The 24,293-nt window shown below is 33.7% G+C and overlaps 2 protein-coding genes and 1 long non-coding RNA gene across 5 annotated transcripts; 2 read left to right on the top strand and 1 right to left on the bottom strand.

Annotated features, from left to right (window-relative positions):
* The first annotated feature begins 1,358 nt into the window (after window positions 1-1,358).
* On the top strand, window positions 1,359-2,351 carry Sld5 (DNA replication complex GINS protein Sld5). The gene is made up of 2 exons (XM_023164027.2): window positions 1,359-1,913; window positions 2,006-2,351. Exons 1-2 carry the CDS (start codon window positions 1,499-1,501, stop codon window positions 2,260-2,262), a joined length of 672 nt encoding a protein of 223 aa, XP_023019795.1. The 5' UTR covers window positions 1,359-1,498; the 3' UTR covers window positions 2,263-2,351.
* A 5,651-nt stretch (window positions 2,352-8,002) lies between these two features.
* Window positions 8,003-12,804, bottom strand: LOC111508509 (uncharacterized). Of its 2 annotated transcripts, XR_012465398.1 has the most exons (3): window positions 9,612-12,804; window positions 8,918-8,981; window positions 8,003-8,790 (listed from the first exon to the last, which is right to left on the bottom strand). It is a non-coding gene; the product is annotated as an uncharacterized lncRNA (long non-coding RNA). The 2 variants fall into 2 exon arrangements; XR_012465397.1 differs by having other exon boundaries at window positions 8,918-12,804.
* Window positions 12,805-13,202: 398 nt separating this feature from the next.
* Window positions 13,203-24,050, top strand: Idh (isocitrate dehydrogenase [NADP] cytoplasmic). 2 transcript variants are annotated; one of them, XM_074175138.1, is made up of 4 exons: window positions 13,203-13,333; window positions 13,384-13,486; window positions 13,550-14,086; window positions 23,145-24,050. In XM_074175138.1, the coding sequence occupies exons 3-4, from the start codon at window positions 13,555-13,557 to the stop codon at window positions 23,837-23,839; spliced, it is 1,227 nt and encodes a 408-aa protein (XP_074031239.1). In that variant the 5' UTR covers window positions 13,203-13,333; window positions 13,384-13,486; window positions 13,550-13,554; the 3' UTR covers window positions 23,840-24,050. The 2 variants fall into 2 exon arrangements, with proteins under 2 accessions (XP_074031239.1, XP_074031238.1); XM_074175137.1 differs by lacking the exon at window positions 13,203-13,333 and having other exon boundaries at window positions 13,340-13,486.
* The last annotated feature ends 243 nt before the right edge of the window (window positions 24,051-24,293 follow it).

Here is a 24,293-nt window from a genome sequence, read left to right on the forward strand (position 1 = left end):
TTTCAAGTGTTTTTAGATGGTAGTGATTAATTATAAAATATGATAATATAAACTTATATATTTGACTTTCATAGAATGGTTACCACTTATTAAGTGTCGAAACTAGAAAAAGTATAATGGTTTTTCATTATTCAAAAGGTCCATTGTCAGAAGTATGGACGGCAAAGGTATAAAAAACCACCTCAGGGGGGATTTAGCTAAAAAACTGTCCACTAGTGAACAATGGATTACAGTCCAAAATTCGACCAAAAGGGCACTAATATCAAAAGTGGTATGATATGAACCTTGCAATTATGGAAAACGTAATAAAGTATGCTGAATTCGAATTTTGATATTTTTAACGATATGTTGATGATATAGAACTTATAGAAATGTAACCATTCAAGTATTTAAAAAATATTACTGAAATTTTATCCTAACACCAAACCGTTATTTTTAATACGTCGACACGTTGTTTCAATCATCAAGTGATCATCTACAAGAGAAAGATTTAAGCTGTTCAAGTATTTGGTAAATATAACCCAGCAAAGTTACTGTGAGATAACGTTGAAAGTCAATGAATTATTGTGAAATTTAAAAATCTTTTGCAAGCGGGGGTTTTTACTTTCTGATACACAGAGATGGCTGACTTAATTGTCTAAGTGACATTTTCTTGTGAAGCACTGCATGGAACCTTTGGTGTAGTAAAGAATATTACTGGAATTTCAATCCCAACACCAAACCGTTATTTTTAACACCTCGACACGTGTTTCAATCACCAAGTGATCATCTTCAAAAAGAAGATTAAACTCATCTTCCCCTTCAATATGATCACTTGGTGATTCACATGTGTTGAAGTGTTGGAAATAACGGTGTGGTGTTGGGATTAAAACTCCAGTAACATTCAAAGTGACATTATATGTTGATATTTTTGCGAAATATCGAATTTGTTCATTTGGTCTAATGCGTCGAAGGAAAGCAAAGACCAAAAAAAACAGAGACAGAGAAGAATTTGTTCATTTGACAACTATTTTTCCGAAATTCCTGTAGTGAAAGCATTATCGATAGAAATGATCTGTTAGTTGGAATATAATGCTACGATAATACGAAGTAGTTTTCAGAGTTGAATCATGTGATATACTTGTATGTACCTATAAGATAAGGGGATTGCATAGATATTTTACTGATATATATCATAATATTTATGGCCCCCAGAGTATATTAGTAGATCCCAGGAATATTCTGGCATCTTGGTTAGGAGCAGACGTAATTATTCAGAAATGTTTCGTTTTTTTCGGACTAATTCTAATCTAGAAGTGTATGTTCTGTTGCATATATCCCAAACCGCAGATAATCAAATCACAATAAAACGCAGCTAAATGTTACTAAATTTGAAAAGAGATTACCCGCGAAAAATATCCTAACCTCATATTGTTCAAACTTCAAGACAAAAATGTCTCTTTGATTACTCAAGATCGAATTTATATTATTTTTAAACAAATGCTATTTTAAATAAAACATGGATTTGGAAAACTCGGAAACAAACATGTTTAATTCTGACGAAGATGATGAAGACCACGTTCAATTAACGCCAGCTGAAGTAATAGAACTCATGGAAGAATCATGGAGTAATGAAAAATTTGCTCCTGAGATTCTTCCTCACAAGTTCGAAATAGTCGAGTGTCTTCTAGATCAAATAACTTCGATGGAAGGAAATATACGGAGGCTCAACAGCACAGATTTCAGAAAAAGCATTCATCAGTTGGAAGTTGATAGACTGAGATTTTTAGTTTCTAGCTATTTGCGAACCAGATTAGAAAAAATTGAATGTTATGTTACTTTTATCCTAAAGGAAGAAGCTAAACGTCAGGAAAAGGGGGAAGATATGTATCTGAGCGAACAAGAAATGAAATTTGCCAAAGATTTTTCTCGGGGTAACTATATCTTTCTTAAATGAATAGATCTTCAATAATGTTCTGAATATTTTTTTGAAATAAGAGTCACAGATCTTCTAATATACTTCCAGGTTTAGAAGAATATTTCGATAATGTCCTGAGTTTCTATCCTGGGTTACCTGCTGAAAATTGGTCAAACCAAATTATAGAGCCAAACAATCATAGTTTCGTATTCTTGAAATCAAAGAAGGACATAGAAGGTGTTATCATAGATGATGGAAATGATGCTGACAACGATTTAGTGGATTTCAGCACCGGTTCACGAATGATAATATCCTACAATAGTGTAGCAAATTTAGTGAAAAATGGAGATGTCCACCTGATATGAAAAAAAATCGTTTTATGTTTTTTTTATTTATATAGCTTTAGAGAGCATCAAGCTAATTGGTAATGATCATAAATATACTTTTTCAGAAACATTGAATTTTTTTTCTCAACATCTTGGGCTCTTTTTTCAATAGATGTATTTTTAATTCTTTTTCATGAAATTCATTTGTGAGATCTTTATTTTTTTAATGAAAGCAGTCGTGTGGAACAATTCAACTTTTTGAATCTTAATTGACTTCTCTGTACAGTTTCAGCTATGTGTTTCTTTTCTCCATACTTTATCTCTCTTGTTTTTTCTCAAATCAACATGTTCACATTCTTTTTTCAAAAAATCTACATAGTCTTTAGCCCTGGACATTTTAATATGTTACCTTATCTACAGATTGGTTGAATTGAGTTCTAAGCTCAATTCAACCAATCTTTTTTTTCGGATTCACAATTTCAAGTTCCAACATTGAAATTTTTGAAATCACAGATACATATGCCTTCCAGAATTTTTTCATCCTGTGTCTTATTTTTGATTTTAGTCTGGAGTACTTTGATGAGCCATAACAATGTTATTTTTTATTGCTCTTATATCAACTACAATATCATTCTGAACTTTTTCACTCTTTGCAAAAAATCTGTTGATATACTTTTCTTGGGGAAGCATTTCAAAATTATCGGTTAACTTTTCTAAATTTTCTCTTGCCATTTCACATTTTTCCGAGGCAGGATCTTACTTTTCTGTTCATTTTAGCATTAATAATTATTTAAAAAAAAAGGTTTATTGTCTAACAGGAGTAATCCCAATTACAAGACAAATATAATTAAGCTCACAGCTATGAGTAAGTATAAGTACAATGGAATATAACGAATAGCATATACAATCAGCAGAGTAATAGAGTAGTACAGATATTATACAAACAGTGATACATTCATATAATAATAATAAAAAAAAACATATACTGTAGAATTCTAATAGAATTGGCAGTGTGCAGAGAGTTGAAACACAGTATTTCACTTATGGGTTGAAATTAGATTCTAGTTCGACTTGCATAGAAAATAGCTTGTTACGAATTATATACTTGAAGCGTCCAAATGGAACAACAAAAATATCACATTCTGAATAGAAACTATTATAAATTTTACAGATGTTATAAACTGGAGATTTTATTAACACGTTGATTCTGGGCAAAGGCAAATAGAAAAAAAATTCGTTTCTACTACTTCGTCTCGGCACGTGAAAATCTAGTTGAGATAACAAATCAGGGCAGTCAACCAGATTGTGAATCAATTTATATATGAAGATACAGGCATAATATGTTCTAATATGTTCTATGTAAATTAATAAATGAATTGATGGATGTGGCCATTACTTCATTGTAGGAGATCGTCATGAAAAATGAGAAATAAAATTTTCGACCACATAGTGTTTATGTGAAAGTTCCTTCAGACTAGGTAAAAATGATTCGACGTTTTGAAACCATTTCTTGGAACGCAACCACAACATTTTCTGTAAAAGCATTGAAATGGTGGCTCTAACCATCTAGCTGTCAACATCTCCAAAACCAATATTTTTTCGTTTAGGATGTAGTAGATTTAAATATAATGATAATATTTAATTCACCATTGTTGATACTAGCATATACAGTGATGATCGTCAGTTAGCCGTATTTTGGAAAGTAATAGGATTCATTTCCTGAAAATTGTCAAACAGGTTTTTTTAACATGCTTCATACAGGAAGTTGCTCGTGGGTTGGGCTACCTATCGGGCAAGTCCCCAGATGACGGATAGGGGAACGGCCAGGGGACTGGCGGCCCTGTCCGGAAGCCAATATGTGGCCTTACGGACGGGATCGACGGACTCCTGGTCAGTGGCAGAAATAAGTAGGGTGAGGGGAACTAGAACTCCCCAGTAGCTTTTGCAAAACATGCCACCGTGGACCAGCCTACCCAAGTTGAGGTGTAAGGAATCGTGCCGATAGCTGAATGGCCGCAGGGTGATATGCGGTTACAAACGATCCCCTTGGGGAACCGGGCGAAACGTTATTGTAATCAGCCTTCCTGTGGTGATGCGGGGCTCTGCCCGAGGCTGGACAGAAGTGTTCACCTCAATCTATGGTGGTGGCTGGGGATGAACGGAAATGTCCCCCAATCTACCGCTCGGAATGAGGCTGGACTTAGTAGATCACCTCGTGATGTAATGCAAAGGCGGCGCAGAGGCTAAAAGGAGAAAGAGAGCGAAAGAGGTGGGAGTGGCAGCAATTATCAGTGCATCCTTCTCCACTCCACCTCCAACAGCAAGGGCACTTTCTGCGGCGGGCGCCAAGGCCTCCACCTTGAATAAAGGCAAGGAACCAGCTGCCCATGCAGGAAAGCGCCCTCACTTGAACACCTCCACTTGGGGAACCCCAGGAAGGTTGAAGAAGCTGCGCAACGACAGTAATGTCGCTGCACCTTCCAAAACCTTCGCGGAGGCCGCCATGAGATACCTCAAGGTTGCCAAAGAGAGTGTGTGTTCGGCGAGTCTTGGCCTACACCTGCCAATATAAAGGGGATGTTTCCTAGTGACATGTCCACCTTCCTGGAAAGGAGAACAATTCCTCGGGAGGATGTACAATGGGTCACATGTGGCCCAAGTGCTGTGGGTATACACTCACTATATACATACATACAGGAAGTTAGTACTAACTTCCTTAATTTAAACGTGATACTCTGTATATTTCCACATTTTTGAATATCTGGCATAATTATAATGTGAATTTATGTAATACAACCTATAGCAAAAATAAACCGTTCCCGAGATATTCATTTGTTTACAAGGTATTTGGTTCTCGAGTGATTCCCCCACAAAGTTCAGAAGTTTAATAAAATACATAAATAAGCAATTATTGAATTTCACTAGTTCGGACTTCCATTGTCTACTATATGAAATGATTTGAAATCCCTGAAACAACTAAAAAAGAAGAATTAAAAATGAGATAGCTGAAAATAACAATTATATTAACCAAAATAAACCTGAAATGAAATATGTGAAGAAAAATACAAGTAAAAATAGAACAATTGAATAAATAAAAATAAAGAAATGAAAAAAGAAAGAAAATAAAAATAAAAAGTGAAGAGATTCCAAGTCACGTTAGTTCACGACGTTTCGATTGTTAGTATCTACAATCGTCTTCGGGTGATGACTGGACTGATTCCTCCGAGAGATGACTATTTATAGGTCGTTCGAGTACTTTCACTTATCCCCGCTTTCCATTTTCCGCTTCACTGGTTCCGTGGGAGATGACCGTTTTGGCGGGAGTCTGCCATTTTTCGCTTGATGATGGGTTTCCATATGTTGCGTATTTCTACGCTGGCTTGGCTGAATACGTTGTTGGACAACATGTATGCGGCTTCCTTGAATTTTCTCCTAAACCAATGTTTCTCTCTGTGCAAGATCTCATCTTGGGACCACTCGATGTTGTGTTGATGGGTCCAAACATGGTCTGCTATTCCTGATTTGCTGGTTTCCCCTCGCTGTGTGTGTTTCTTGTGCTCGGCAATGCGAACATTCAATGGCCTCTTAGTTTCACCAATATAGGATTTTCCGCACTCACAGGGTATCCGGTAAATGCAATTATTGGAATCGCAGTCCGCGTTTGGTGGCCTGGTTTTCGTGAGGCTGCTACGGATAGTGTTACCGAATCTGAAGCAGGTTCTAATGTTGTACTTGGAACCAATTCTTCTTATCCTCTCCGATAATCCTCTGATGTGGTTGTGACGGTTTCTCTTCCTTGTGAGGCTCCTGCTGTCTTCTAGCCAAAGTCTTTTCTACCATCGCTTTGGAGTAGCCATTCCGTTGAAGATCATTTTTGATGATGTCTAGTTCCTTCTCGAGACCTTCCTTCGTATCACAGAGCCCAAAAGCACGGTCTAATAGAGTCTTGATGATTCCTCTTTTAGTCGATTGATGGTGGTTGGATTCGTGGTTCAGATACTGTCCCGTATGAGTGGGTTTTCGGTATACAGATGTTTCCCACTTAGTGTCGGTCCTCTTCACCAAAACGTTGGTGAAGGTGAAGGCAATTCGTTGTGGATTTCCTTCTCCATTGTGAAATTGATGGAAGGTCTCACGCTGTTGATGTGTTTCAGTAAGGCGTCTAGTTCATTTTCTTTCTTTTTTCATTTCTTTATTTTTATTTATTCAATTGTTCTATTTTTAGTTGTATTTTATTTCACTATTATTTCATTTCAGGTTTATTTTGGTTAATATAATTATTATTTTCAGCTATCTCATTTTTAATTCTTCTTTTTTAGTTGTTTCAGGGATTTCAAATCATTTTATATAGTAGACAATGGAAGTCCGAACTAGTGAAATTCATCATGAAACATTGTCAATCACCTTCAAACAAAAGCAATTATTGATTCAACAAAATACTTCATTAAATTACTGATTTGTTGATATGAAAATATGGGCCAAAACTCAGTTTTTTCAAATGGAACCTCCTGTATTTTAGGAAAGTTTTGAAATTCCGAGTTGATTTTTGAGTCATTTTCATGGAACATTCCCTATATTAAAAAATCATTTCAAACAGTTACAGAAAGCTCAATTTTTTCAACAGACAGCGTACCTGCTTGAGTGAACTTTCATTGAACTGGGTTTCATTAATGTAATAATATAGTCTACCTCGTCTTGTGTTTGTAAATTTTTTGCTGGAAAAATCCTCACTTGTTTACTTTGTAGTAAATGTTCAAGAGATAGCAAAAACGTATGTGAATTTCGGGAACTTCAACTAGCATTTCCTAATATGACTAATAACCAGTCCGTGCAAAGCTTATTGTTAAATCATTTGAAAATGGAACTTTTAACAGGTGATGATCGACTGCATTTCCAAAAATGCGCCAAACTAACTGACTGTTATAAGAAAACAAGTATAGCTGAGGCACCAGTCAATCTAATAATAACACTGATGATCTTCAAACATGACTCAACCTCTGACGGAAGCACCAAACTCTTACGAAGGTTCGAAATAGATGAACACTTCAATCTAGCAGACCACTATTATAATCTTCATGCAGTCATTGTTCACTGTGGTTCTGGCGTTGAATCTAGTCATTATTACGCCTTGGTCAAAGACGAAACGGACTGGTTTAAGTTTGACGATAGTCGTATTACTAAATGGTCTGACGATGTATTGAATTTATTGGAGCCTCTGAAGACACCCTACATTTTGTTTTATGAAAGAGAGGACATTGGCAGACCAAGAGCTTCAGATGATGTGGTGCTGCAGGTTTTTCCGGGTTTTCCTGCAGCTGAAAAAGCAAATGTGCCACTGGAATCAATGAAGTCGCCCGAGAGCGCCAATTAATTTTTGTTGTTGTTTTATAATTTCATGTAATGATGTAAATTTTTAATGATTATATTTATTGAAACTATTCATTTCCCATTCTCAGGCTCGTTCAAGCTAATTCGACCATCAGAACAAGCCAGACTCTATCTACACTATTGTGTTAATATGATTGTTCTGTGGCATGATGTCTCTACCACATCATGCTGGCTTGCCTCACTAGGGCAGTAATCTACGGACAAATGCAGAAGTCTGTCATTCTTGGCTCACTGCGTCTGCTTGGGGCACATGATCCTCGGATCCATTGATCACTAACATTCTGGTGCGGGGAGTGATCATTGGTTGATAATGCTAACGCCCTTCCTAAGGTATCGGTGCTCCTGGGACAGGGCGCGACCAGTGTAACTTAGGGAGAAATAGTAATATTAATGATAATAATAGCGTCTTTATTTTCCATTTCACATAATAATACAAAAATTACTCAAAAACATTTTTGTGGTAGTACATGAAAAAAACACAAGGTGGACCAAAACTTTTAATCACATTATTGTACTCACATGGGATTCTTAATCCCTGGCATTCTCCCAATGAAATAGGTAAATTCAAAAGATTTTTTCCATATTTTCCAATATATTCCTCTTAGATGAATAGGTAGTATTAAAAAGTCTTGAGCTATAAATTGTTCAAAAATATTTTTGTAACGGTACATAAAAAACATGAGTTGGAATAACGTACTTATTATATTTATAATTGGAATCTTAATCCCTAACATCTCTCGATAGGGTTGTGACTTGATAATGTTACTGCTGGAAAATCAAAATTGAAACTTCATTATAATGTGTATTACATGCACATGCCATGTGTATTACATGCATTACATGTATTACATGCCATGTGTATTACATGCACATGCCATGACGTTTAAAGTAAAATAAACTGCAACATGCTCCGTCTAGGGTACAACGAATCCTAGTTTTTATATGAATCCCTACCTGATAAGAGTTAGGTATTTCTTTGTGAAATACTTCTAAGAATAATGGGAATCAGGAGCACAATTGAATGTTTCGACATAATTAGGTAATAACTTCGCGAGGTTTGGTGATTCAAATAATATTTTCAAATGCTTATTAGTTAGGAAAGGGATAAAAAATTCTTCGTAGATGAACAATTCAGTTTTTGGCAACGTTTCGGACTGCATTAAATCCATCATCGGGGCTCTAAAATAAAATAATTTCATAAGGAAATATAGTATACATGCCAATACATATTGCAAATTAATAAAGTGTTAACTAATCTCATATTCTGTGAACAAGAAAGAAAAAAAAAACAAACAGTTGGACTCACCAAACATTATAGTCCGGTCAAATTAGACCAAAAAATAAGGAAAGCTACCTAAATTCCCACCAAGCTGAAAATCAGTAAGACTGATTAAAAATAAAATTTGAAAGTTTCCCACCTTTCCCCTGTAGGGAAAAAATTTTATTCCAGGTCAAAGGTCAAAAAAATTAGTTTTTCGCGATTTTCAGCAAAACGGTAAGTTTTATCGTAAAAACACTTCAGACAAAAATTGTAGATCATAAAATTATCTACAAAAAATTCGAGATATAACGATTCAAAAAGTTGTAATCGTCATAATATGCATGAGTACGCCACGTATATACATCTCTGTAGTTATAATATATGTTAAAATATTTTTCTATCGGTCATTGTAATTTACACTTAGGTATAATATAAAATGTCAAAACAAAAGTGTCAAAATCATGTACTATTTTTACACGCAATAAAACTGACTGTGATACGACATCTGCATTTTACAGGACGGGTGAAATAACAGTTTTCAAAATGTTTGAAAAACACAATTTAGTTCAGAGTGCTGAAGTTTTTATAAATAGTAATTCAACTCGACGAGAAATTATCACTAACGGCATTCGCTTTCTTCTTTCTATGTACGGAGCTCCTAAAAAAACTACCTGCTTAGATAAGTATAGATATGTATGTTTCGTTAAATATACCAACAGTAAAAAACAAGTACAATTACCTTGTCTTCCTCTAATCTCAGTTGCTTCTCATCTACATCTTTTTCGGGTATATTACCAATTTCAAGTGTGGCTTTTGGTTATCAGCTAGACCCTACAGATTGGGATTGGAAGTTGGTCAACAATTCATTAAAACCACTCCAAACTTTACTTTCACCTGCGCCGAAAAAATTGTTGAACACAATTTTTTGCAACTGCAAAAAGAGGTACAGTGCTAAATGTGGTTGCAAAAAAGCCGGAATTTTTTGCAACTGCAAAAAGAGGTGCAGTGCTAAATGTGGTTGCAAAAAAGCCGGACTGTTTTGTTCTCTGCCATGTACACATTGTCAAGGCCGGTCGTGCTCTAATAATCTAATATTGTATCAACAACAGTGGAGGATCCGTTTGATTCCAACGAGGTGACATGCGATACATTGCTATTAACGCAGTTTACATGTACTCAGGATGAAGATGAAGAAGATCAAGAAAAAGAACAAGAAGTATTTGAAAGTTACGACGATTAAATTTAACTCCTTTTTTTAACTTAAATTGCTTTTATCTTTTCAATCTCTGCTAACATCCATTATTTTGCAATATTTTCAAATTAAACAGGATCACAATTGACCCGTGGAATACGCCTATACTGAGGAAACCACGCTAAGTACACTACCTTGTAGGTGGCGTGGAAACGTGCATATTATGACGATTACAACTGGTACATTTTTTGTAGATAATTTTATGGTCTACAATTTTTGTCTGAAGTCTGTTTATAATATAACTTGGTTAATCTTTTGCTGAAAATCGCGAATAACTCATTTTTTGACCTTTGACGTTGAATAAAATTTTTTCCATACAGGGGAAAGATGGGAAACTTTCAAGTTTTATTTTTGATTATATTTTAAACAATCTTACTGATTTTCAGCTTGGTGGGAATTTAGGTAGCTTCGAATGTCTAAATTGACCGGACTATTAGTGTATCCATGTTTAAAAAACGTTAAAAATATATGTAATAGACAACATAAGTTCGAAAACAAACGAAAATAAGGACTAACTACATAAAACTCGTACAACCACAGATACATAAAAAATGAGTACGTTATCAAGGGAGACAACTGATTAAAATTGGACTTTTTTGTTGATCATTTTTTAAATTTATGATGGAAACTTATTTGTGATAAACTGTTAAGGAATCCGATTTAACAAATTGAAATAAGCACTGTTCAGTCCTTCTATGTCTCTTCTAGTGTCAACACTTTTTTGTTTGAGAATGTGGATCATCTCTCTAAACGTTCGTTTACCTAACGAAGGTTGAACATCTAAAATATAAGAGTTTGCAAAGTCAAAACTGTGGTTGTTTTCTCTTGTGTGTTCAAAGAGGGCTGTTGGTTTAGCAATATTCAACTTTTTTGTATCTCTTTCATGTTCAGACAACCTGTTTCTCAGGTAACGTCCCGTTTGTCCTACATAACATTTCGGACAATCCTTGCAATTAATTTTATAAATGACGTTTGATTGCATATTTATCGCAGTTTTTGTTTTGAAAAAAATATTTTTCCTACAGTGTTAGTTAGCATTTGCAAACGTAATTTTGATGTGTTCATTATTTAGAACTGATCCAAGTTTTTCATAAAGGTTATGCACATACGGAATTTAAAAATATTTTGAATTGTTTGTTTTCAGTGTAGGTTGTCTATTTTCAATTAGAACTTTTTTCACTAATGAAGAAGAGTAATTATTATTAATAAGAAAGTCTTGTATAATTCTGACAAAAAAAAGCAACTGAAATATCGACAATTGAAATTCCGCCAAGAAATAAAGTAAAACAGTTCAAATGCAAATAAAAAAAACTTCAAATACCAAAAATGTTCATTCTAAGTTTGAGACTTCTAGAATAATCGAGGAGTGGGCCGTACATGATATTTGACAATAAAATATTAAGGCAAGCGGTTTTCCATTACAAATGTTCTAACCAAAAGGGTGGAAGCGACAATCTCCTTCTAAAACATGGTAAATTAGGTACAAGGTCAGTAATAGGTTTTCCCGCAATTTACTCTGTTCGAAATTTTGTACTCCAGGAATTATGTAATTTCAAACTATCATTCGGAAAAAACATAACGCCGGCCACCGCTGCTCTTCCTCAATCGATTGTGACTTGGCCAAGGTCGCTCTCAACTCGACTAGCGTTTCTCGATTGTTCTAGAGGTGTCCCGTCGCTTCAAGAAGATATATATGTGTTTCAAGAGACTTCCATCACGATACATAAGCACTACTAACAGGCAGATATGGCAAGTCTAGTTGAAAGTGCGGTACGAAGTGATCTAATAAGGCGATAGACATTTCAATATTAGTTTCTGTTGAAGTGTTTGTGTTGCATTGTCAGTGTAGCAGTGAAATAAAGTTGAGTTTATTTGTACAGTGGTCAATTATTGTCAAACCCACGGGCGATACGTTACATTATATATAAAATAAACAAAATATTCGACAATCTTTGAACACCTCTATATTCCCACTTTTTTTGAGGACAACACACAAGCACTACAGGAAAATCCTCAAGGCGCTCTCAGAGCGGTGCCTGTGCGAAAGTAGCGATTCATATTGGATTTGAATCGCTGGAGACTAAATCTAATTATTCCACTCGAGCGCAGTTCTCCAAATGAAAGAGTTCTTAAACAGTGAAGTTCGATGTGTACTGAGTTGAACCTCAAAACGGTGAGAAGCCACAGTCCGTCGCGTATTTCTGATATGTACCACTCTTGGTCGAATCAAATGTGCCAAAAGTTACTTGAATATTTCCCGTGAAAGTATCTATAGCAGAGAGACAAATCTCCAAAACCTTTTTTCGATGTTCCAGATTATCAAGGTTGCAAGTAATGTTCGTGTCTCCAATCTGAATGGAATCTAGCAGCTTCAGTCTATGCTAAGGGGCGTAGCTCCATACATGACAACAATACTCCAAAGAAGGTCTGATCTCTGAGCTTTATGAAGCCTGGGATTTTGTGGCATTGAATTGAATCTGATTACTTTCACCCCAATTCTGCCAAAGATTACTAACTACATAACCTCTGTTGGGGTTACACTATATTATATAGGTACCTCCAAACGACAATCCAATTCAAAAGAGTAGAGGTATTCCTTTAAAGTACTTTAATAAACTTCAAAGTCGACTATTACAATGGTTATGGTAGTTAATATTAGAACTTTACTTCTATACGGTGATATTACATAAATGGCAAAATACTGCCACGCCTCACTAAGCGTAATCGGTTTTTATGTACGACAGTTTACGTTACATTGATACAGATACAAAATAGTACAGAGTTCAAGATTATTGTTTTACATCATTTGAAAAATGAAAGATAGACAAAAGTAGTGAAGTGAGGTGTCTTGTAAAGATTAATTATGAAATTTTATTCAACAAGCCACATGTTTATATGGAATAAAATAAAAGAAAGTTTTTATTAAATAATATTAATTTATTCATTCATTCAGAAAACCTTTACGACTAGGATTGCGCTCCACTGCTTCAACAATCTCTGTTGCAGCTTCCTTACTTTCATAAAAAAATGTTATGAGAACAGCCATTTGCATCCGTTGTTTGACTAGATAAAATAACGGCAACACTGTGTGTAATAATAGTGACAATGAATAATTATTTTTCCAAGGTTACTCGTATCCCTACCCCAAACCACAGAATTTTAAACGCCGATTGATAAATGATAAATGTTCAAACTTTCAAAACAGATTGGTAAGTGGTACTTTGAACTTGATTAAATACGTGTCAGTTTTCAATTTTAGTCGCCACCGCGAAGTCTGGGTTTCAAATAAACGCTCTATTTCTTCCTTTTAATTTCCCTACTTAAAATCAAATATAATTCAAGAATAGTTATTCACTTGTGAGGTAGGTGTGTCTATAAATGGAACTACATTATTATTACATTTTATATATTTTTTATTCTTCTAGTAAAAATGGGTAAAATTCGAGCAGGAGCTGTAGTAGACATCTTAGGAGATGAAATGACCAGAATAATTTGGGATTCCATTAAAGACAAGTTAATTTTACCTTATTTGGACATTGACTTAAAAGTATTCGACTTGGGAATTGAAAACCGAGACAAAACCAATGACCAAGTTACAGTTGACTGTGCAGAGGCAATTCTAAAATACAATGTTGGTATAAAATGTGCCACAATTACTCCAGATGAGAAACGGGTGGAAGAGTTTAAACTCAAAAAAATGTGGAAATCTCCTAATGGAACCATAAGAAATATATTAGGTGGAACAGTATTCAGAGAAGCCATAATTTGTAAAAATATTCCACGTTTAGTAACAGGATGGGATAAACCCATTATTATTGGTAGACATGCCCATGCTGATCAATATAAAGCCACTGATTTTGTGGTTCCTGGACCTGGAAAATTGGAATTGGTATACACACCTGCTTCGGGAGATGAAGTAAAATATACTGTTCATGAATATAAGGGACCAGGAGTTGCTCTAGGTGAGTACATTTATTAATTATTCATGCAGTCAGATACAGATTTGGTGAAACCTACAACAACATAGGCTATTCAACACTCACTTCTGTACTGACACAATTATCAATTGATGTAGGAGTAGAAAAGATGAAAATACTTAAACCTACATTCTACAATGACAACTACCAAATTTTAATAATGCTCAGTGAGTTCAAAAGCAGTTTTTTATGCTCTATTATATATTTAATCATAATTACATTTATAAGTAAAAATAGTTTTAGATATAAGTTGAGTTATAAATAAGCAAAATGATAGGGGTCATGCATAGAATAGTATTGCCTTAAATAGGTATAATAATTTCTGAAGATTATGAACAACTTCATAACTTGAAAAAAGTTTCAAGATCTATGACACACAGGCAATTTTTCTTCCCAAATGAATATTAAAAAAAATTGGTCCAATTTTTCATTTACAAAACATAGTTTCAAGTAAATGATTCAAATTAAGGATGAAAGAAAGAAATTTCAATCATGTTACATACATGATACATATATGTTTTTAAATTCATTCACATCATATGCAAAATTACTTATAACTTCTAAGAAATATATTTAAATAATATACATTTCAATAATGTTTTATTGAACTTTTTTGGCCAATTTTTATACTGGTCAATGTTTATTTCTGGTTCAAAGACTTGAAATTTTACTTTTTCTTTTTGAATTTTTACCCTACTAATAAGACTGGAATATGGGTCTTCATATACTTTTTTAAAGAAAATAAAAAGTTATATAAGGTAAATCAGCAATGCAGAGTTAGGTTAATGCTCCTTTGATATGTAATTTAGTTAAAATGCCCAATTTCAAGAGTATGTCTTCACCAAATAGATTTTATATTCTAATTAAAAAGGTCCATTGTAACTCACATGAGCTTTAGAAATACAGAAGTTATTCGTTAGGGTATTTCAGTTTTGGTCAATTTTTTTATTCTCACCTGAGAGACTGATGCTATACAGAAGAAAGAAGAACCTCTTCGAAAAAAAATTAACTTTGGAAAAGGAAGAATTAAGTTGTAGAGCATAGTTACAAAAAGTTCCTATGAGCTTAATCTGTAAGACCCACAGTTCTTAAGAAACAGAACTTGAAATAAAAAACAATTTTTTACTCGTTCTGTCATACAAGAAGTCTTGTACGGCAGTAAGGATTTTAAAATTACCTCAAAATATTCGAAAATTCAGATATTTATATTATATGAAATGAAAATGTATTTTAAAGAATATTAGAAGTCACATTTTATGAAAATGTATTGTTCTGGGTTTAAAACATACAGTATAGATGGACAATGAGAGAAATGACCAAGAGTGAGAGTTTTAAAAACGATTGGGTTATATGGAACACGTTAAAATTATATTAGAGTTAGAATTATCACAAAATTTACATACTACATATGTAGTATGTAAATATTATGATATATTATGATAATAGCTATAATTACCGTATTATAATAATTATAAATAAATAACCCCAATCACCTCGTCATTTTGAATATTCATTGTAATATCACTATAGGAAAAGAAAACAGTCATAACGCAACTATAGGTGATTGAAAGGAAAAACACTGAAATATTCAGCTTTCCTCCCTAAATCATTTCAATATTTGAAAACTGTTGGAAAACTGTCAGAAAGACTGTTATATCCGTAACACACTTTTTTATACCATTGTTACAATATTGCTAGCCACATAGAAGAATTATAAACTGGAATTATAGAAATTATATTATTTATTAATGATACGGTTGCTAAAATGAGTATTATGTGCAAATATTATGAGCTATGTAATTCTTTATATATGTTAAATCAGCTCTTGAGCTATTGCCATATCAATAAAATAAATAAAATTACAGTTTCGTTCATCTCGAAATACCCAAACGGTGAATTGTCGATGAGAAACACAAGGATTCACATCTGAGCAACCTCATGACCACTTACAAGTCACCCATTAAGTCCCAGTTTGGACCCAACGATCTTCATTCAAATTTTCAGTCATATTTGAAAATGTTATGCTCAATATAACTTGGTGGATCAAGGAAAGAAGCCATTTAAAACATGAATATTGTGACAAGTGTCGAACATTGTGACAAATCTGTTTTTTTTTTGGTGATCAAACAAGTGATGGATCTGTTTTTAATTGAACATTTTTATTTAGCTTGGCTTGTTTGTGCTTGTTTGAATCAAATTAGTAATTGAAGTGAGGCACTCAATGAACTAAACAGAATGAGAAGAATTGAGTAACGAAATCAGAAACTAAAAACTTGAACATGATATTTTTATGTTAAACGGTTTTATTGAAAAATAATAATGATGTAGATAATGTACTAAAAACTGAAAAAAAAAATTAGGAAGGTTCTAGGTAGCAGTCACCACACCACTCGTATTAGCAATCTACAATATTGATCAGATAAAAAAAATAATAATGAAATCGTTGGGCGTAGTATTTACATATTTACTCAGGTTTCGCTTCGCCCAACGATTTTTTTTTTATCAATACCGTAAATTGCTGAGGAGAGTGGTGTGATGACTGCTACCTAGGACCTTCCGAATTATTTTGTAGTATTTAGTACATTATCTACATCGTTATAAATATTATAGGAAATGTCTTAATTCAGTAGTTGCAAGTAATGCTCATGAATCCATTAAAAATACCTTTTCCTCGCCAGAACAGAAATACTATCTCTCGACGCGCGTTTTGCTAATCTTGTTAGTATCATTAGGGATGAGTTTTATTCAGTTGTTGGAGACATCTAACTATTTGGTTGGCTACTAAAAGGCATCTGAGCAAATGCTCAAATAGCTCATGGGACGTTGTCTTGAATGCCTTGTGGTAATTGATTTAGGCCATAGAGAGATTATGCATATACTGCATTGAGTCCTGCATTATACATCTATCGATGATCAGTTTCTCCTTGCAGCCAGCCACATCCGTCTTTGACCCTCTCTGCTCATATACTCATTGAAATGTTGGGTCAACTGCGAAGAGTATTTGTGCGTACAGTGCATTTCTTTAATGCCCCCCCCCCTTTTATTTTTTGAACGGGTCAACTCAAAAAATTGAAATTTGGGGTAATGAAATGAATGCATGAATACTTTATTTTGAAGTGAAATTGACAGATGAAACTTTCAAAATAGCGACTGGGCGCCATCTGGGGAAAAAAAATAAACGGAAAGGGGGGTCTTGTGACACATCATTTTGAAGCTCCTGACGAGTACTTCACAACCCTAGAATATGAAGTCAATATCTTCACCTACTACAAAATGGAGGAACATTAATGATTTCTTGAAGACAAGCGCATTAATATCGATATTTCTAGAAATATTCCTTTTTATCTGCCATATGACAATTCCAACAACTCGATAAGGTTTGTTAAGTTATGTTTTGTTTATAAAAACGACAAAAAATGTCAGTACGACAATGAATATCATTGTTCAGTTAGGAATCACACGTTCAAGGGTAAGACCTCGTTAATCCTTAGCTCGCACAAGTTTCGACTTCTGAGGGTTGTCGTTCGTAGGGGTGTGACAGCTGGTTAACGAAAAAACAGAAAATATTTGTTTTTTCAATATTCTCTTTTAGTTTTCGGTTTTACTAGTAGAAAGGTACCACGTCGACAATCTCTAAAATGGTCAATTCTCGTCCATTGGAAGGAAAAATTGAACTGACCTCAAGCTTATTACCTCATATCATGTAGTTGAATGTCAATGTATTCAGGCAATTATTGAAAGTTCCGCCATTTTGTAGTAGGTGAAGATATTGACTTCATATAATGCGTCACAAGACCCTCCTTCCCATTTAATTTTTTTTTCCCAGATGGCGCCCAGTCGCCATCTTGAAGGTTTCATCTGTCAATTTCACTTCAAAATAAAGTATTCATGCATTAATTTCATCATCCCAAATTAAAATTATTTAAGTTGACCCGTTCAAAAAATAAAATGGGGGAGGGGGAGCATTAAAGAAAAGCACTGTATAAGATGACTGTAAACAATTGATAGCACGAATTCAAGCATGCTATTGGTTGATTATTCTTTGGAATTGACAAATCTCTATTTTCACGAACGGTCCGCCTCTCGACAAACTTAGCTGGAATCTGCTGTTCTACTACACATTGAGGCTTTTGAAATACGCGAGAAGGATTCTTGCATAATTTGGTATTTTCCGCGATACTTCTCATTCGCCTCACTACTACCAAGAGTACCTTCAGCAACCGTTAACTTTCTCATTCTATCAAGGCAATGCTGCTTGGTGGTTCAACAACACCGCTTGACTCAAAGTGTGAGTTTTAGTTTAGCGGTACTTCGCCTCGCAGCTAGCTTGAATGGCCTTTTGGCTGTCCTGTAGTCCACCACAAATCAAATATGAGATATTGTCTCGCCGACTTGATCTGAACATTCATCTTGTGTTTTCGCCCTTCAAGTTTCCAAACCGAAGAGGCGCCATTCCACCTTTCAGGTTGGGAAAGTGCTTGAACGGCGTTGTACAACGTGCTGTTAACTTGCCTTTTCTGTAAGAACAGATGGCATGATGCAGCACTGCTGTTCAACCAAGTCGACCAGAAGGGTAGAACTGCCACTTACATCAATCTGTTAGTTGGCTGGATAGTGCAACTCACCAAAGGCCTCAGATGTAAGATGGCCATCTCTGTTTATTCATTTACATTTGTTATTATCATTATTAGGTGTATAATCTAAATATTAGCCACTAAAATAACAATAATAATTTTAATGAACATTTCAACATAAAAAGACTGTAATGATTGAAAGTGTTACTATATGTGAAAAAGTGAATTGAATCTCGTCTACGTCACATATTTTGGTGAATTTGGAATCTTCACAGGTTCTTAACCTTCATCCATATTGATAAAAATATCACATAGACGCAAAACCACATTGAAAAATAGAAAGTTTCGATACCCTTCTATATTTTTGTGTTATTTCAATAAAGTAGATATCTTTCAGTTGTTATCATTTTATCAGCTGTTTAACAAATTAATTTTTATTTTTAAGTAAAAAAAACACTTCACCACATTCAAGATTTGTTTGTTCAATATCTTTGAATAATTCAACATATCAACCAAGTTATCAGAATTGCCAAATGTATTTTTGAGTTTGATGTCGTAAACAATGCAATGCAAATTTGTTTAGAAACTGATGGAAAGGAATTGTTTTTCATTGCATTATTTCATTATTGTGCAATGACTAGCATTAAATCCAATATTGTTTTGATGATCTTTGAAGTGGATTCAATATCCAGCAGAAACCAAATTGAAAATTAGAATTTGTATCTCTAGCGTAAAATGAATTCAATACAATTATTGTTTTTTTTACATCAGAATTGCAGCACTCTTTTCGACGCGCATTTAACCAAGCAAATTGGTTTCACCGATATTCTAAAAACATTCTTTTAGTTGTAATAATTTCTCTATATGTGGGTTTTCAAAATTCCTTCTATGATCCTCTGAATTAACATTTTCAGTTAACATTTCGTCTACAGTAACTCTTATGCGAAGTAATGCATCGACTGCGAGTTTTAGATGTTTACCATGTTTATCCTATATATGTTTTAGAACAATGTGTACAAGAAATTCTGTATACTGAATTAGATTTTTTGAAATTGGAAATTGTTTTGAAAAATCTGAGGTTATTGATTTGGAACACATTAATGACTGGAATAGACAATGGGATGTTTGAAATGGGACCTCTGTTTCAATAGTTCTCATACCACACTTTACCATTGCCAGACTTCAGAAATTGCCAAAAGTCTAAAGTTTCGTTCATGACTTCTTTTCAGAGCCATCCTTCAAAACGTGTGAAGGATAGTCATAGCTTGTTGATTCTATAAAAGTCGTATACTGTACCAAGATCCATACTTGAGTACAAATCAGATTTCAATAGAGAAAAGAAAATCAGTTTAAAATCTGTTTTTCCGTTAATCAGCTGTCGCCCCCCTTCGAACGACAACTCTCAAAAGTAGAAACTTGTTCGAGGATTAGCGAGGTCTTACCTTTTAACGTGTGATTCCTAACAAGGGTTGGACGATAGGAAGTGAAAATCGATCATCCGGCCTTGAGGTTCGAACCATAGGTTCGCATAGCGGTCCATTGAGGGACTAGAACAAACAACCCACGTCAACCCACCAGACTACCGTCCTCATATTTTTGCGAAAGGTTGTAAACGGCTATATTGGCTATATAAAAATGTACAATCAAATTCTCATGAGCCTGAAAAGTTATTCTTTGATTATTTTCAGGAAAAAATTCAGCGATACTCTGATTGATGAATGAATTTTGCAAAGACAGCTCATTTTATAAATTGTACTCGATTTTATATAGATAAGATTTTAGTGATTTATTTTGTATTGTTTTTGCCCTAATTCAAAAACGTTTACCGACGGGAAGTTGTTTTCTCAGGACAATAAACATATTTTTCCATTTTTCTTTATTGATTCTGTGGAAAGAATTGGGATTTATACTCTTTCTGTATATCCGAGAAAATACAGAAATTAGAATATTTTCGAAATTCCTTTTTATAGAACCAATTATGATCAAAATTCGGCAATTTGTAGGATTAGTAAAATTCTAGCATAAAATCGTTTGATTTATATTTATTGTCTTTCAAATGGTGAGTAGAAGACCGGTGATATTTTCAATCTGTACAATTTTGTTCATTGGTGTTGTTTTGTTCATTGAAATAAATATCAATCAGCACTCTTTACATTGACGCGTTAGAATGTAACAATGACTATAATTTACTTGTAGTAGTTGACTCCAGATATATTTCTATTGTATTTTAATCTTATAATGGGATCAGTCGATGGTGGAAACCTGTTTTTTTTTCATTACTTTAAATACATAATTGAGATTAATGAATTTCATGTACTCAGAATTTGTATACCTATTACAATAATCGGAATCCAGTCAATAATTCAGTGATTTTGATAAGTATTACTCATGAAAGTACTGAGAGCAGGTTTGAATCCTGCCTGATAGTGAAGATTTTTAGTTCGGCTATGGTATTCCATGGGTTAGTTGTACAGCACACTTCAAGTGATTATGCCATGTGGGTTGCTGAGATGAACATTTTTTTCAGAGCATATAAAATAATTTGAGCTTGGGATTGCACATTAAAATAATATACAGTTTGGTTATTATGAAGGAATTTCCTTATTCAAAACAACTATTGAATTTATTTGTAAAAACAGTATTTTTCGAATTCCCATAGGGTACAAAAAATAAGATTAAAGGATCTGAAGGACTCAAAGAAGTTGTTTTTTTTCTCCTCACCAACATATTAGTTACTTCAAAAATAGAACTCAAGAACCTGTTTTGTTAATTAAAACTTTTTTCGTACTCCAAGAAATCAAACTGTATAAGCACGTGCATTTTTTCCGTGTTGTCTATTCTGTGTACTTGTCATTAATGTCAGTTGTCATGTTAATTGTTCACGACCTTATTTCTCATTTCAACAAAGTATCAAGAAAAATGAACCTGATGAAAACGACTTTCACATATAAAATAAAACTCAACTTCATGTGACAACTGACACTAATGACAAATGCACAGAATAGTCAACTTAGAAAAAATGCATGTAATCCACGAACTCCTTATCTGACATTGTCTTTTTAATATGAAACTCTACAAATATTTTTTACAGATTTTCATGAGACATGCTAATTTCAATTTTCAGCTGCCAGGGACTTATCCTATATATGTATTAAAATATCAAAAAATTTCATTAGTGAATGCTTCGACAATAAAGATAAATATATGGCTGCTTCCATGGTGATGCCTTGATTCATTTTTTAATATAAACTTGTGGTTTTTGATAATATATTGTTTTTTTTTTGTTCGATTGATGACCTATTTATTTTGTGGAAATTCATATTAAATATGAAAGTAAAAAAGTAGGAAAGTGAAAATAACTTTTATCTAATTTCCACAAAGATCTTTGTTAGGATACACTTTGGTTTATTAAACCATTCACGAGTGACAATGAGAATGGTTTAATAAAATGAAACCAGTCATAACAAATAAAAATCTTAGTGGAAATTAGAGCCAAAAATTATTTTCTCTAAGGATTTATATAATATGTTGTATCTCTTATATGGTTTTTTTTGTTTTTATATTAGTTAAATGTCAATAATTATTCTTTCTGTCCTTGCTGTAAATGTTTTACGTATATGCATAGTCAACTTTATTATATAAATTTATTTTTGCGAAGGCTCATACAAGAATCAATAATGAGAATATGAATTGTGAAAAAAACTTGTCACTTCTTTTCAATCATTCCACAGGTGAAACAAATCGATAATGTAGTTACTACCATAAAGATCATACAATAAAAATGAATCACAGTTTGCACATTTTAGGATTTTTGAATGAAAAAATAATGTATTGTGTGAATATAGTTATTGTGTGAATATAGTTAGGAGGAAAACGGGAACCAATAAAAAAAGGATTATCAATACCGATTGAATTACCCTTAGATAAAAAATCTAATATGTTGTTACAATTGAAGCATTCCATTTAGTCGTGTCCTTTTTTTTCTTAACACACCAACTGTCAACAAAGGCTTGACAAAAACATTTCAGGAAATCAGAATTTCTTGTCTTATAATGTATACTTTTGAATATTATTGTTTTAGTATTAACGAGTTTTCAAATTACGTATTCCACTGAGGTTTTTCTGTCTTCTCCTTTGATTTTACTATAACCCAGCTTCCTAAAGTATAATCTTCTTGACAAAAATTGAGCTCTAATATAGCTAACAACTAAATACCTTAGTAATGATAGCTCACTTGATAGCTCATTTGAGAAAATATGAGCAATATTTTTGTCTTCTTGGACTAGGCATTTTGGGTTATCTAGATAGTTTGCTGCAAAAAATGTTTACTTCTATCACGAAAGTTTTTGACTCTGCGTTGAGTCAAATTAGTCAGCTTATCAGTAGTTAGCAATCAATGATCATTATATTCTTGTGACTGATTCAAAATATGTTATATATCATTAATTTTATTATAATTTTTTTTATAGGAATGTTCAACACTGATGAATCTATTATCGCTTTTGCCCATTCATCCTTAAAATATGCCCTCGATAGAGGATATCCTCTGTACCTGAGCACCAAAAATACCATCCTGAAGAAGTATGACGGTCGTTTCAAAGATATTTTCCAAGATATTTATGATCGCGAATATAAATCTTTATATGAAGCAAAAAATATATGGTATGAACACCGATTAATTGATGATATGGTTGCCTATGCAATGAAGTCAGAAGGTGGATTTGTATGGGCTTGCAAAAATTATGATGGTGATGTGCAGTCTGATTCAGTTGCTCAGGGATACGGATCTTTGGGACTTATGACTTCAGTTCTTATATGTCCCGATGGAAAGACAGTAGAGGCTGAAGCTGCCCATGGTACAGTCACAAGACATTACAGAATGTATCAGCAAGGAAAGGAAACTTCAACAAATCCCATTGCCTCCATTTATGCGTGGACTAGGGGCTTACTTCACCGGGCCAAACTTGACAACAATAAGGAATTAGAACATTTTGCTAATACCCTGGAACAAGTATGTGTTGAAACAATTGAATCAGGTTTCATGACCAAAGATTTAGCCATATGCATTAAAGGTGCAAGCAAAGTTCAACGTTCGGACTACTTGGAAACTTTTGAGTTTATGGACAAGCTGGCAGAAAACTTAAAAAAAAAGATGCATGTATGATGCTGAAGGTGAGGTTTAATTTCAACACTTAAACTTGTGTTTACTTTCTTTAAGGTTTGTAAGAGTAAAATGTAAATGAATTCACCAAGTATTACGAATCATTCATAAATCCAGACTGAGGCGAATTTGAATTTTTGTTTTTATCCAAATATTTGTTATATTTTATTTAACTGTTATACTATTCTTTTTGAATAAAATCTGCTTTTACTCATTTCTTGATTTCATTTAATATCATTGAGATATTTTTCATTAAAGCAACAAATTATTTGTTCTGAGGAGTCTAGGGAAAAAATTATGTACTCACTGTTTGAAAAAAAAAACTGATTAAAATCTGTTTTTCCGTTAATCAGCTGTCGCCCCCATACGAACGACAACTCTCAGAAGTTGAGAAACTTGTGCGAGCTAAGGACTAACGAGGTCTTACCTTTTAACGTGTGATTCCTAACACGGTTGC

The sequence above is a fragment of the Leptinotarsa decemlineata genome, unplaced genomic scaffold, assembly GCF_025532065.1.
Source record: "Leptinotarsa decemlineata unplaced genomic scaffold, Ldec_3_MD MMD2_tig00000882_RagTag_RagTag, whole genome shotgun sequence".
Taxonomy (NCBI): domain Eukaryota; kingdom Metazoa; phylum Arthropoda; class Insecta; order Coleoptera; family Chrysomelidae; genus Leptinotarsa; species Leptinotarsa decemlineata.

Excerpts from the sequence above, each read along its gene's own strand:
- Idh (XM_074175138.1), top strand. The coding sequence starts at position 13,555 with ATGGGTAAAATTCGAGCAGGAGCTGTAGTAGACATCTTAGGAGATGAA. Across the intron at positions 14,087-23,144 it reads GGGACCAGGAGTTGCTCTAG|GAATGTTCAACACTGATGAA; the intron begins GTGAGTACATTT and ends TTTTTTTTATAG.
- Sld5 (XM_023164027.2), top strand. The coding sequence starts at position 1,499 with ATGGATTTGGAAAACTCGGAAACAAACATGTTTAATTCTGACGAAGAT. Across the intron at positions 1,914-2,005 it reads TGCCAAAGATTTTTCTCGGG|GTTTAGAAGAATATTTCGAT; the intron begins GTAACTATATCT and ends ATATACTTCCAG.